Source organism: Callithrix jacchus, chromosome 18 (assembly GCF_049354715.1).
Source record: "Callithrix jacchus isolate 240 chromosome 18, calJac240_pri, whole genome shotgun sequence".
NCBI lineage: Eukaryota > Metazoa > Chordata > Mammalia > Primates > Cebidae > Callithrix > Callithrix jacchus.
In genome coordinates, this window is record NC_133519.1 from 9,273,003 (window position 1) to 9,285,436 (window position 12,434).

Consider the following 12,434-nt stretch of genomic DNA (forward strand, 5'->3'; position numbering starts at 1 on the left):
AACTATCCACCCCAAATCCACAGAATATACATTCTTCTCAGCAGCATATCACACCTACTCTAAAATTCACCACGTATTTCGATGCAAAAGAATGGTAATCATAACAATCAGTCTCTCAGACCACAAAGCAATCAAATTAGAACTGAGGATTAAGAAATCACTCAAAACCACACATCATGGAAACTGAAAAACCTGCTCCCGAATTACTGGATAAATAAGGACATGAAGGCAAAAATAAAGATGTTCTTTGAAGTCAGTGAGAACAAAGACACAATATACCAGAATCTCTGGGACACATTTAAAGCAGTGTCTAGAGGTGGATGTGGGAGAAGAGTAGCAGCCACAGGAGCGGAATAGCCAAGAAAGGGAATCAGGGCTTTTGGTTTCTAGCTCCAGGCCACGTCGTAACTATGAACTAGCCAATCTCAAACAGCACACCACACAGTGCAGGCTGTGTGTCCCTGGCCCCCTCGTAGGGCTCCTCTTTCCTAATCTCATCTGAGCTCACTTGTCCTCTTATTGATTCCTGCCAATGTCATCTCCTCCTTAGAATCTGTATGTGCTGCTGTCTGTATATCATCTCCTCTAGAAGATTTTGTACTGAATAAGAAGCAACCTTTCTTGAAAGAGGAGATTTAATTCTAGCCAAAAGGTTTTATTAACTAACTTTTTGTTATTAGGCAATTAAAACAAGACTTGAAAACACTCAATTATCCTATGATTTAAAGATGACCCCTACTTAGCATGTGATTATTTGTACTTCCACTTTTCCTTTTCAACACAATGTGTGCGCACCATGGAGGTCACTGCTGCACACTGACTCCAGCATCGAGACGGCCCGTCATGCGAGCGGTGCAGAGGAGGGGCACTGATCCCCTCCAACCCAGCTCTGCGTGTGATTCCAGCTGGGAAAATGGGGCCAGGCTAACACCCAACTTGATCCTTAAGGTTCTAAAAGATACTATGTCCTGGCATTGGGTTCTACTGAGTTTCAAATGCTTGTGGTCATTATCTTTTTAAATGTGATAGAATATGTCACTATTGGTTCTCAGATTTTGAACATAAGGTGAGGAATGACTCCACCACTGTAGACCAAAAGCCTGTGAACTCTGTATGTTTTACATTAACGATGACACTAAAACCCACTGTGCAATGTACCTACTCAAACAAACCCTGGGAAAGTTGACCATTCAGACCATCCAATGATGACAGTATCAGGGATCTGAATAGGTTTTCATTCTTCCACACGCACACAGAAGTGCTGGAACAACTTGGCATAGTGAGGAGCTATGCTAGGGCACACCACAGCTGACTGTATGATATACCTACTCCAACACCGGGTTATGCAACCACTGAGAATATCTAACAACAATAGACAGTGTTTGGGGCTTTCATACATTTTCAGGCTTTCACGTGCACCCAGAGATGCTAGGACTCCCTGGCATAGTCACGAATCATACCAGGGCATTGTGATGCTTCCAGTGCAGTAGAACATAGCACCATCTTTTTCCCCACTCCTGAGCTCCCAATTACCTGTTCCATTGAGGAGACAAGACCATAAAATGTTCACCACTGCCTCATCTCTGAGGATGGGAACATACAACTAACCTTCACATTCAGCTGTGGTAGAGGATGAAGCGACTTATTTATGAAAGTGCAGTGGTGATAAAACTTGTTTTTAGAATGTTAATCTTTGTGTTGTGCATTGCACATGTTTTCTGGGTCAGAGCACACACACTTTCAAACATATCCACAGTCAGTCCATGGAGACTCTCTCCCTTATACCTCCTGATCCTGATGCACACCATCATATTCTATCTGAATGATGCTGCTGCTTCCAGAAACTAGAGATCACCTCAAGTTCTATAATGGACTCTCCATCGTTCTTACACCAACCTGCTCAAACCTCATTTCCAGCAGGAAGCTCCAACCAGAGTTGTTTTCCAGCACATGTAGACTAGAAAGTACCACCTTTGTCAACACTAAGATTTTTCCTTACCAAAGGGGTGATCCCAGAATACATACCGTCATCCAATAAAGTTGAGTATCCCTGCATTTAGGAAAAAAAGCAAAAACAAAACACCATGAGGGTCAGGCATGTTGTGTCTTCTGTGCACAGCTTTTGTCTTCACTTGGGGACATTACAAAACCAGGTGAGAAATACTGGTAGAGGCAATAGCCCCAATGCCTAGAAGATGTCTGTGGAAAGACACGATGTTTTCATCCATGATGCCATGATGTTTCCACTTTATTTTTCTCAAATTCACTTTTTTAAAAAAACAGTATTTATCCTGAAAAAATATACTTCCTACCACACAGTTCCTAAAGAGCTGTTAAATTATGGATGCCATCTTGAATCATACTTAGTTGGGGAAAAAAACTCACTTTGCATTATCCCACAAAGAAACAGTCATCTATAATGTACAGTGTAAGATTTCCATATTCTAATTAAAATGAACAACAAAATACCCATTTCAAAGAAAGACTTTACCTTGTGAATGGCTATAACTTCTTCTGACGAATCTATCCCAGGCAAGATTACTGCTGGAACAAATTCTCCTGTATGCAGAAAACAGAGTAACAATCAACACATTGTTTCCACCGAAGGAGCCACTCTGGTGGCCTTGGGTGCTGTGAAGAGGGTGCTGGCAGGTGTTGACAAGCCGGGTTAACAGCACAGGCTGAGCTGCTGCTGACCCATCCCGCTTGGTGGTAAAGGCAGGCAAATGGGGTCATGAGAAGAGCTATGGACAATGAGGCCTTGGTCCTCTAGCTAAAGCAAGCTCCTCAATGTGAGACAGCCCATCTCAAGCAGGGTGCACCACACACGGCAGGCCGTGCTTCCCTGCAGCATTTCAGGGCTCCTCCTTCCTAAACTGACCTGAGCTAACTTGCCCTCCCTTCGTGATCCCCTCGAGGTCATTTCCTGCTCAGGATCCACATGTGCTACTGCTGTGTCCCTCTTAGATCATTTTGTACTAGATAAAAAGCAACCTTTCTTCAAAGAGGAGACTTAATTCCAGCCACAGTATTCTATACATTCACTAAACTTTTGTTTTAAAGAAGACTATATCAAGACTTGAAAATACTCAATTATCCTACCATGCTCTTGCTGGCACTGACTCCAGCACTGGGACAGCGCATCCTTGGGAGCAGCAGGTGGGGGTTCTGACCCTCTCCAACCCAGCTGCACAGAAGATTCCAGCAGAGATGAGTACCAGGACAACACCCAAGTTTTTCCTTCAATTCTTTTTTGAGATGGAGTCTTGCTCTGTCACCTGAACTAGAGTGCAGTGTCATGATCTCCGCTCCCTACAACCTCTGCCTCCCTGAGTCATTGGGACTGCAGGCACATGTCACCACACATGGCTACTTTTTGTATTTTTAAAGACCAGGTTTCACCATACTGGCCAGGCCGGTCTCGAACTCCTGACCTCGTGATCCACCCGCCTCAGCCTCCCAAAGTGTTAGGATTACAGGTGTGAGCCACTGTGCCTCGACTTTCCTTCAGTTATTTGGTGCTGTGTCTTGGGTGTGTGCTGAACTGCAGCATATGAAAGGCTTGTGGCGATAATCTCATTAAATATAATGTCTATTTTCTGCTTTTGACCAGGAGCTGAGAAAATAATCCAGCACTGCAGACAAAATCCTGACCTCTCAATGTCTGTTTCCCACTCCTGACCACACCAAAGTCCACTGTAAAATGTTGCTATTCCTTCACTGAGTTATGTGATGTTTGGGACAATCCTATGAGAGAGACAGTGTTTGGGATTTCTAAAGGCTATCAAACTTCCATATGCACACCTAGGTGCTAAAACTCTCACATAACGACAAATTATACCAGAACTATGTGATTACTTCCGAGTAGTAGTGGTGGCATCAACCTTCCTCCCGCTCCTGAGTTCATCTCTGCCTCTTCCACTGAAGGGATAAAGAGATTGGCAATCTCCTCTCTGCAGTATCTCCATGTGATTAATGGAGATATTAAACTTACCTCCAGCTACAGATGTGGTGGAGGATAAATGGGCTCATTTACATAAGGTGTTCAGTGGTGATGAAATCTTTATTTACAACATTCACCTTTGTGTTGAGCTCTGCACATGGAAACACGCTTTCTGGAGAAATGTACACAAACTCCTAAAGACATTCACGATCACTATAAACAGACTCTCACCTTATAACCCCCACCTTGAGGCATCCCATTCTATTTCACAAAAATGACACTATGGCTAACAGGAACTATGGAGGAGAGCCACCACTCTTCAGTACACTCTTAATTTCTGCCCAAATCTTGTTTTCCAAAAAGAAGCTCCAATGACAGTGCCTCATTAGACAAAGCAGGCAAGAAAGTGTCACTTTCTCAACACTAAGATTTTTCCCAAGCAGAATGATCCCAGAATACGTACTCATCCATTCGGAAAGTGATGAAGATGACTCCTCCTGCATTAAGAGAAAGAAAAACACTGAGGGTAAGATTATGCTGTGTCCTGTGTACACAGGTCTTTTTCCTAACTGTTCCTAACAGGTGCTGTTGGAAAACCAGATGGAAAATTGTGATGGTGGCTACAGCCCCAAACACAAAGCCTAGAAAACACTTGCAGAAAGGCACCGGCTTTTTGGGCAGGATTTTAAAGCTTGTTTTGGTTGCAAATTCATAATTTTCAAGAAAGATTTTCTCCTGAGGAAAATGCTTACTGACATAATTTATATGAATTCTCATTTTACATTTTCCTACCTAGAAATTCACTAAGTCATCTATAATGTACATGGTAAGATTCTCAAATCTTTATTCAAGTACAATAAAAAGAAACATAGGAAGATAAATAAAATTTAACTTCCAGACAAAGGAAGAACTTACTGTGATAACCGAGAGGGATGCCTGAAAGGGTTTCATATGGGGACATGCTGCAGGGTACTCTTGTTGATCTAGGAGACATAGGGCAAGTGTCACCACACGGATTCTACTGAGGAAATCCCTTGCGTTGTATTCGGGTGTGTGGACAGGAGGCTGGCTTATGGAGGTGAGTTACAGCAGACGGAGCTGTAGACCCACCCTCCTCATCTCACTCTGTTGCTCAGGCTGGACTGGTGTGGCGTGATCTAGGCTCACTGCAACCTCCACCTCCCAGGATGAAGTGATTCTCCTGCCACAGTCTCTCAACTAGCTGGGATGACTGACACCCACCACCATGTGCAGTTAATTTTCTTGTTGTTAGACACAGTGTTTCGCCATGATGGCCAGGCTGGTCTCAAACACCTGACCTCAAGTAATTAACCCACCTGGGCCTTCCAAAGTGCTAGGATTACAGGCATGAGCCACCGCACCCAGCCTGGTCTCTGCTTTTAAACAGGAGCTGAGGAATAACCCAATCACAGCAGCTCGTAACCTCTCCGTGTGTGTTTCACATTTCTAACCACAGGAAAGTCCACTGTAAAAGTTACCTATTCTAATCCTGGGTTATGTGACCATTAAGACCATCCCATAATGATAGAGAGTGCTTAGAATTTCTATAGGCTATTGTACTTCCACATGCACACCTAGGTTCTCAAAGTCACTGCTAGGGTGATGAGTTATACAAGGGCTGTGTGATCAATGCAGTATAATAGCCCACAGCATCAACCTTCCACCCATTCCTGATTTTGCACTTTCCTCCTCTATTTAGAAGGCCATGAGTTTGGGAAATTTATCTCTGTACAAACTGTATCTGAGGAGTGGATACATTAAACTTACCTTAAGCTACAGCAGCGTCCTAGCATGGGGGCACCCGTAAGTATTGGAGATATGGAATAGAGAGCCCAATATTCAATGCATGCATACACAGTCAACTGATCTTCGACAAAGGTGCCGAGAATGCACAATGGGAAAAGGAAGGCCTCTTTAACAAACGATGGTAACACTCCATATTCTCATTTAAATAACAAAATTTACCAGTGTGCTCAAGGGTGTGCTTCTTTGTCCATTGACAAGACACTAGAGCTTTGCAATGACCCCAGAGCAAATCTTCATCCTGTCCCCATGCCCAGAGAGAGCCCTTGAGATCAGGAGTAAACAGCAAGGACAGACAAATGAATGTGCTGCCATGAAACCTAACGGTTCACAAGGTGAGGATCAGTTTCTCCTAAGCATCTGGGCACACTGTGGAAGACTTGTTGTCTTCAGGATTAAGTAACTGCCATGACAGAACTGTGTCCCAAACCAAAGGCTTTAACATTTTGTAGTGGCAGAGGCAGAAAAGAGGTATCCTCAGAAAGACCATCTTTAAATAATAAAGCAAGAACAAGGTACACAAAAAAAAGAAGAAAAAGAAGAGGTGATCACAGACAGGGGACTCACACTTCTCACCACTATGACATTAAACTCTGACAAGAACAAACTTCAGCCACGTTTTCTTTTTCTTCTCTTTCTACGTACTCGTTCACCCTCCCAAGCAGTAGGCAGAAGCTGTAGGCTCCTGGGAACCTGCTTTATTAGATTCCACCTGTAATCTTGTTGCCTACCTGGAAAGATGTCTTCTTCACTGTTGAGATTTTCCAGAATCCACTCTTTAGAACCATCAACAGCAGAGTAAGTCAGAGAGAGGTGCACTCACTTCTACTCCAGGTGAAGCCACGTCGGCTCACGTAACATCCCCTGGCTGGTCCTCTGGGTTCACATGCATTCATACAGTCCCTCTCATCATAGTTATACACTTGCAAAATTATTTGCTCTCACTAAACCCCCAATATTCTTTAACCAGAACCCAGAATCAGGTTTCTATATATTAAAACCAGCAAGTTTGTTCCACAGCAAGTGAGCTACTTCAGGGTACATACCATAAACAGCGAGTGATGAACTCTGCAATTAGACAAAAGAAGACACTATGAGGATCAGATTAATTCTTCTGCACCCCCGCCCCCACCCCCACAGATCTGTCAGTCTCTTGATGACTTCAGGAAACTAGTTGTAAGACAATGTTTAAGTCAAAGGCCAAGAATCAAACATGCTAGAATAGAGGACACCTGTGGAAAAGACAAGACCTTTTCCCACAGAATTTATCTAGAAGTTGATTTACACTGGCAAATACACAATGCCTAAAGAAAAGAGGAAAACTGGTGTTGAGGAAAATTCCTCTGCGTTACAGTTGATAATGAATGCTGTCATCTAAGAACATTCTAATATATCAGGTATCCGATGGGAAGACACTCCCATTGAATTCCAACCCCAAAAAGAGAATTGGACATGTCAGACATAATGTGTCTTCTCAGATTATCACAATTAACAGAAGGAAAGAAATCAGAAAAGAAACAATTCTTTTTTCATTTTCTTTTGAAGTTTAGGTTCCAGGATGCATGTGCAGGACTGTGCAGGTTTATTACACAGGTAAACATGTGCTATGGTGCTTTGCTGCATGTATCAACCCATCACCTAGGTTTAAGCCCTTCGTCCATTAGCTATTTATCCTGATGCTCTCCCTCCCCAATCCCCACCTGACAGAGCATTCTTTAGAGGACAGAAAAAGGGGTTCTTACCTCGCCATCATCCTCAGTAGTGATGCTCCTGCAATCCTCAGGAGGAGCTGGAGGGAGACAGAGTAACAGTCAGTACCCTGGTGGCTAAAGACTGTGAGTAACTCAGGGAGCTTTGCTGGGTGTGGCATATGGAGTGTGGGACTGAAGATTCTGAGACCATCTCAGAGTAACAACTATGTTCAAATAGTACAGTGAGGGAATCTCACCAGATATCTTTCATCTTAGACAATGCCAAGACCTAATAATACTCTCGCATTCCCAATTCCCAAAAGATATTAACCAATCAAAAAGCAAGGCTTAGATGTTTGCTGTGACATAGGCATATAAAACTAGTCTCCTGGGAAAAGTAATTATTAAATACCAGAGCAAGAAACGATGGTTACAAAAGCAGCCCACAAAGCCCATGGACACACATCCTCTCATCTCTATCTTATTGAAATACAACAGAAATAAGTCAGACCTCTACAGCTATTTTTTTTTTTTGTTCTGGCTTCATAGCCCCCTTCCTAGGTTCCAAAGCAACAGGTGTAACCCAACTGCTCCCAGAAATACTCCTAGGGTATCATTTTTGTTTTTTTTGTTTGTTTGAGACAGAGTCTTGCTTACCAGGCACCAGGCTGGAATACAGTGGTGAAATCTCAGCTGACTGCAACATCTACCTCCTGGTTTCAAGCAATTCTCCTGCCTCAGCCTCCTGAGTAGCTGGGACTACAGGCACACACCACCACGCCCAGCTTATTTTTGTAGTTTTAGTAGAGACGGAGTTTCACCATGTTGCCCAGGATGGTCTTGATCTCTGGACCTTGTGATCCACCCACTACAGCCTCCCAATGTGCTGGGATTAATGGCCTGAGCCACTGCACCCAGCCTAGGGTATCATTTTCTACCTGCAGAAATTGTCCTACTGAAGCTTCCCTCATGGATGGTGTCCACTGGCCAATCTTTAGAGACACAAATCTCAGCAAGAAGTTATTTCAGAGAGTGACTGACCCACCCTCCTACTCCAGGTGAGGTCACATTGGATTACACGAGATAACTCTAAGCTTTCCTCTGTGTTCTCAGACTCTCTCTAAGCTCTGTGGAGCCAGAAGTCTTCAACAAGGCATTGCTTACACTTTCCAGCCTTCAAGTAAGAAAGAGAAGCTGAAGGAATCACCTTTCCATTTTTCCTTGCACTGGCCCATTATGGGTCTCACCTCCAATCCCACAACCCTGAGATCCCAACTTTGATGTGCACGCTTTGAGTGCCATGAGTCCAACAATCAGACCCTGGGCCAGGCTCACAGCAGACATGCAAGACAGCATTCTGTGGGGATGGAAATGCTCTCTCATGTACAGCTGCTGGGCCATTTCATGGTGGCTGTCATGATGAGGTTTTGAATATTTCATTGTACATATTTATTTAACTATAAAGAGGCACGTATATGACTGAGAAGCACACTAGATGGGACAGCTCCAGAGATCCAGACATGAGGAAGACCTGACTCCACTCTCCTGTTTTTTGCAAAATTGTTTGTTGCTCTGATTCTACCACACATTTACGGTTACTTCCTGGGCATATGCACAAGGGCCCGTCACTGTGGAACTAAGGATATGACAGTGAGGACAACATCCAGGTCCAGAGGGATTCCAGCAGGGATGTGCTTGCACCCAGTGGAAGAGCGTGGCCCTGCACACCCTGTCTAGACTAGATCAGAGCAACAGGAGCACAGGGGTGGGGGTGTCTCACTGTCCTCAGGAGCTCACCCTCATCTCCATAAACCCTGACTCAGAAGCTGGGCAGCCTCCAGGATGAGTGTGTGGCTCAACAAACTGGACAGGCTGAGAAGAAAACCTTTCCACACCTGCACTAGATCCCAGCCCTGGGGGGACCTAGAGCTCATCCCAGGGGTGTGTTCATTAAAACGTCCATGGAGCCTAAAGTGTCCATCCCAGGACTGAGCTCTGTGGTAAGGACAAATGAAGAAGATACAGTCACTGCCCTGCTAGTTAAATACCCATAGCAAGGGTTCCTCTATTCACCTGTTGGAAGACTCAGACTTTGAGGCAGAAGATTTTAAACCATCTCAAAAATAAGTGGAAACTGAGATGTTATGGACTGCACCGAAAAGTTGCAAGGATGACCTGGAGTCTGGAATCAGTCCCCAGCCCTTTGCTGAGATCACCCTACACTGGAACTCATGTCCTTCCCCACCTGCCCTGCTACTCTGGAGTGCTGCAGCTGCCCAGGGCAAGAGCTAGAAGACTCTGTCCAGTTAAAAAGCATTCCTGGGCCAGAAGACCCTCGGCAAACAGGGTCTACTGAAGACTCATTCCTCAGGAGATTTCCAGAAGAGGTAAAAAATAAAAACTTGTCTGTCTCAGCCCCAGGAAGATCAGGCCTGGGACCTCTCTGTGTCTGGTCTGGCCCTGAGGTCCATTCCTACTGACTCGTGTCCTGCCTGTTCTGTGTCAGGAAAATGGGGGCCTGATTCCTCTTCTGCCCCTCTCTGCAATGAAACTCTGCTGGTATCATTGCCATCGTCGCACAAAGAGATGGAGAAGACATGGGTCATGAAGGAAGCTCATTTCTCAAGGTATTTAGGGTGAGGTTCACACCAAGCTTTTGACAGAGAGGAAGGCCAAGTCCTACTCACTCCTCCCCAGAAGGGATCTCATATCCTGCCTGGGCCCTGGTGATGACATTGAACCGATGCCCCTAACATTGCAACCTTGACCTTCTCTTTTAACAATGTCCCAAATGTCCTCATTGTTTCCCCTCTGATCCTCTAAATCATGTTCCCCTTCAGGTCTAGCATGAGGTTCTCCCTTGCTCTCTCCCATGGAGCCCACTAAGCAGGTGTCCATGAATTCTGAGAACTTCAATGTTGGTAACACTGACATTTTCCTTCACTCACACACAGCAGCGCCCCTGCAGCACCAATGGGAAGCTTTGTCTAGAGATTACAGATGTCTAGGACAATCTGGTGATGAGAAAATCACTTCTGGGGTGAACAAGTGACATTGCATAATCAAACAGTTTCATTCTTTTCTTCCATTGGAAAAATACTGACACAGACAGGACAATCAAATTTTACTAAAAAGCAATGCATCTCCAGAGAATGAATGCTCCAAAAAAAAAAAAAAAACCCCTCAAACCATCATGTGGTCCACTTGACATTCATCATGACTTAAAGCACCTACCTTAGCTCTCTGTGTGTAAAGGTTTTCAGAAGTAAACAAAAACTTATTTCAACAATAGCATCAATAGGGCATGATGGAGAATCTTTTGTCTCAGATCTGAGTTCTTCATGGAGACATCTGTTTCTCACAGCATGCCCTAGGATCCTCACACCTATTAGGAACCTGAAGCTAGGGAGGTTCTCCAGACAAAAGCAAGCAAGAAAATCCCCCCTGACTCATCACTTACATTTGCCATTAGGAAGAAAGTAATATTAGAATATATACAATGTTAGGGAGGGGAACAACACACACTGTGGGAAAAGAGGACAGGAGAGCATCAGAATAAAGAGCTAACGTATGTGAAGCTTAATACCTACATGATGGGTTGACAGGTGCAGCAAACCATGCCACACTTTTAGCTGTGTAACAAAGCTGCACATCCTGCACATGTATCCCAAAAATTAAAATCAAATTTAAATTAAATAAGAAATTGCCAGAAAAGCAAGTCTAGAGAAACAGAAAGAAGCTTAGCAGCTGCCTAGGGCCTGGGGTGTGGGCCTGGAAAAAGAAGAAAAGTCACTACTAATGGCGACAGGGTTTCTCTGAGAGGGAATGAAAAGATTCTGAACTTAGATTGTGAAAATGGCTGCACAGCCCTGTAAATATAGTAAATACACTACATCACCCACTTTAAATAAGTGAATTGTTTTGCAAGTCAACTGTGTGACAATAAAGCAGTTTAAAAGAAAAAGAATACTTACAAAGGTCATTTAAGGCTGTCACAGTGACCTGCAACAAGAGAAAAACACAATACATCATAAGCATCCTATCATGCTGGGTGCTATTGGTGCAGATCTTTTCACATGGTGACATTAGAAAACCACATGTCACTGGTCCCCAAATAAAGCATAGAAGATGCTTCTGGAAAAGTAAAATGTTTTAAAAATTTATCAAGTGGCCATGTCAGCTGGCAAATACCAAATAATTTTTCAAAAATGATATGTTGCTACTGAGAAATATGCCACGACCAGATTAAGTTATGCTATCTTTTGACTGACATCGTGAATCAGGCCTCAGGTGATCAGAATCTCCACTGACTGGCTGCTAGAGTCCATGACAACTGAGATCTGATTCACAACGGCAGTCAGATATTCACTTGATATTCCAGAGGCCCCAGAAATAAAAATTTCTCTTCGAGACAAAGAAATGCATCTTACCACATCAGAGGGCAGCTCATCATCCTCGATGTCTTCCAAGATGAGGTCCTGTAGGACCTCAACAGGACCTAAGAGAACACAGAGTGACAGTCAGTGCATTGGTGCTGCTGAGGAATCTCACAAGGAGCTTTGGGAAATGTGGACTGGGCTGGAGTGCATGGAGCTGGGCGTGTGACAGGCATGGACCCAGCTGCTGCTGGACCATTCTCCTTGGTGCTGAAGGACGAAAAGGAGAGGGGCAGAAAGAAATGAAAGAGCCTGGCTTCCTAGCTAGGGTAACCTCATCAATGTGAAATCGTCATTTGAAGAACCGGTTAATACAGAAAGGCAGTGTACTATAGAAACAGGAAGTAGATTAGGGCTGCCTAGAACCAGGGGTGTGGGGGGTTGGGGAATACAGAGAAGTCACTACTAAGGGGGTTTTCTGAGAGGGAACCAAGAGCTACTAAAATTAGATTCTAACAATGGTTGCACAACCCTGTAAATATAGTAAAAACACTGAATCACCTACTTAAATGGGTGAATTGATTTGCATGTCAACTAGAT

The 12,434-nt window shown here is 44.0% G+C and overlaps 1 protein-coding gene across 1 annotated transcript in view; it reads right to left on the minus strand.

Moving 5' to 3' along the window:
* The window catches only part of LOC144580184 (uncharacterized), a 68,722-nt gene that overhangs the window by 39,658 nt on the left and 16,630 nt on the right, over positions 1-12,434 (minus strand). The window contains exons 14-22 of the mRNA XM_078355504.1: positions 11,889-11,956; positions 11,433-11,460; positions 7,510-7,556; positions 6,814-6,835; positions 6,499-6,543; positions 4,859-4,926; positions 4,407-4,440; positions 2,492-2,559; positions 2,026-2,050 (exon numbers count right to left, since the gene is read on the minus strand). Of these exons, the coding sequence (XP_078211630.1) occupies positions 2,026-2,050; positions 2,492-2,559; positions 4,407-4,440; positions 4,859-4,926; positions 6,499-6,543; positions 6,814-6,835; positions 7,510-7,556; positions 11,433-11,460; positions 11,889-11,956 (405 nt within the window). The remainder of the gene's footprint in view (positions 1-2,025; positions 2,051-2,491; positions 2,560-4,406; positions 4,441-4,858; positions 4,927-6,498; positions 6,544-6,813; positions 6,836-7,509; positions 7,557-11,432; positions 11,461-11,888; positions 11,957-12,434) is intronic.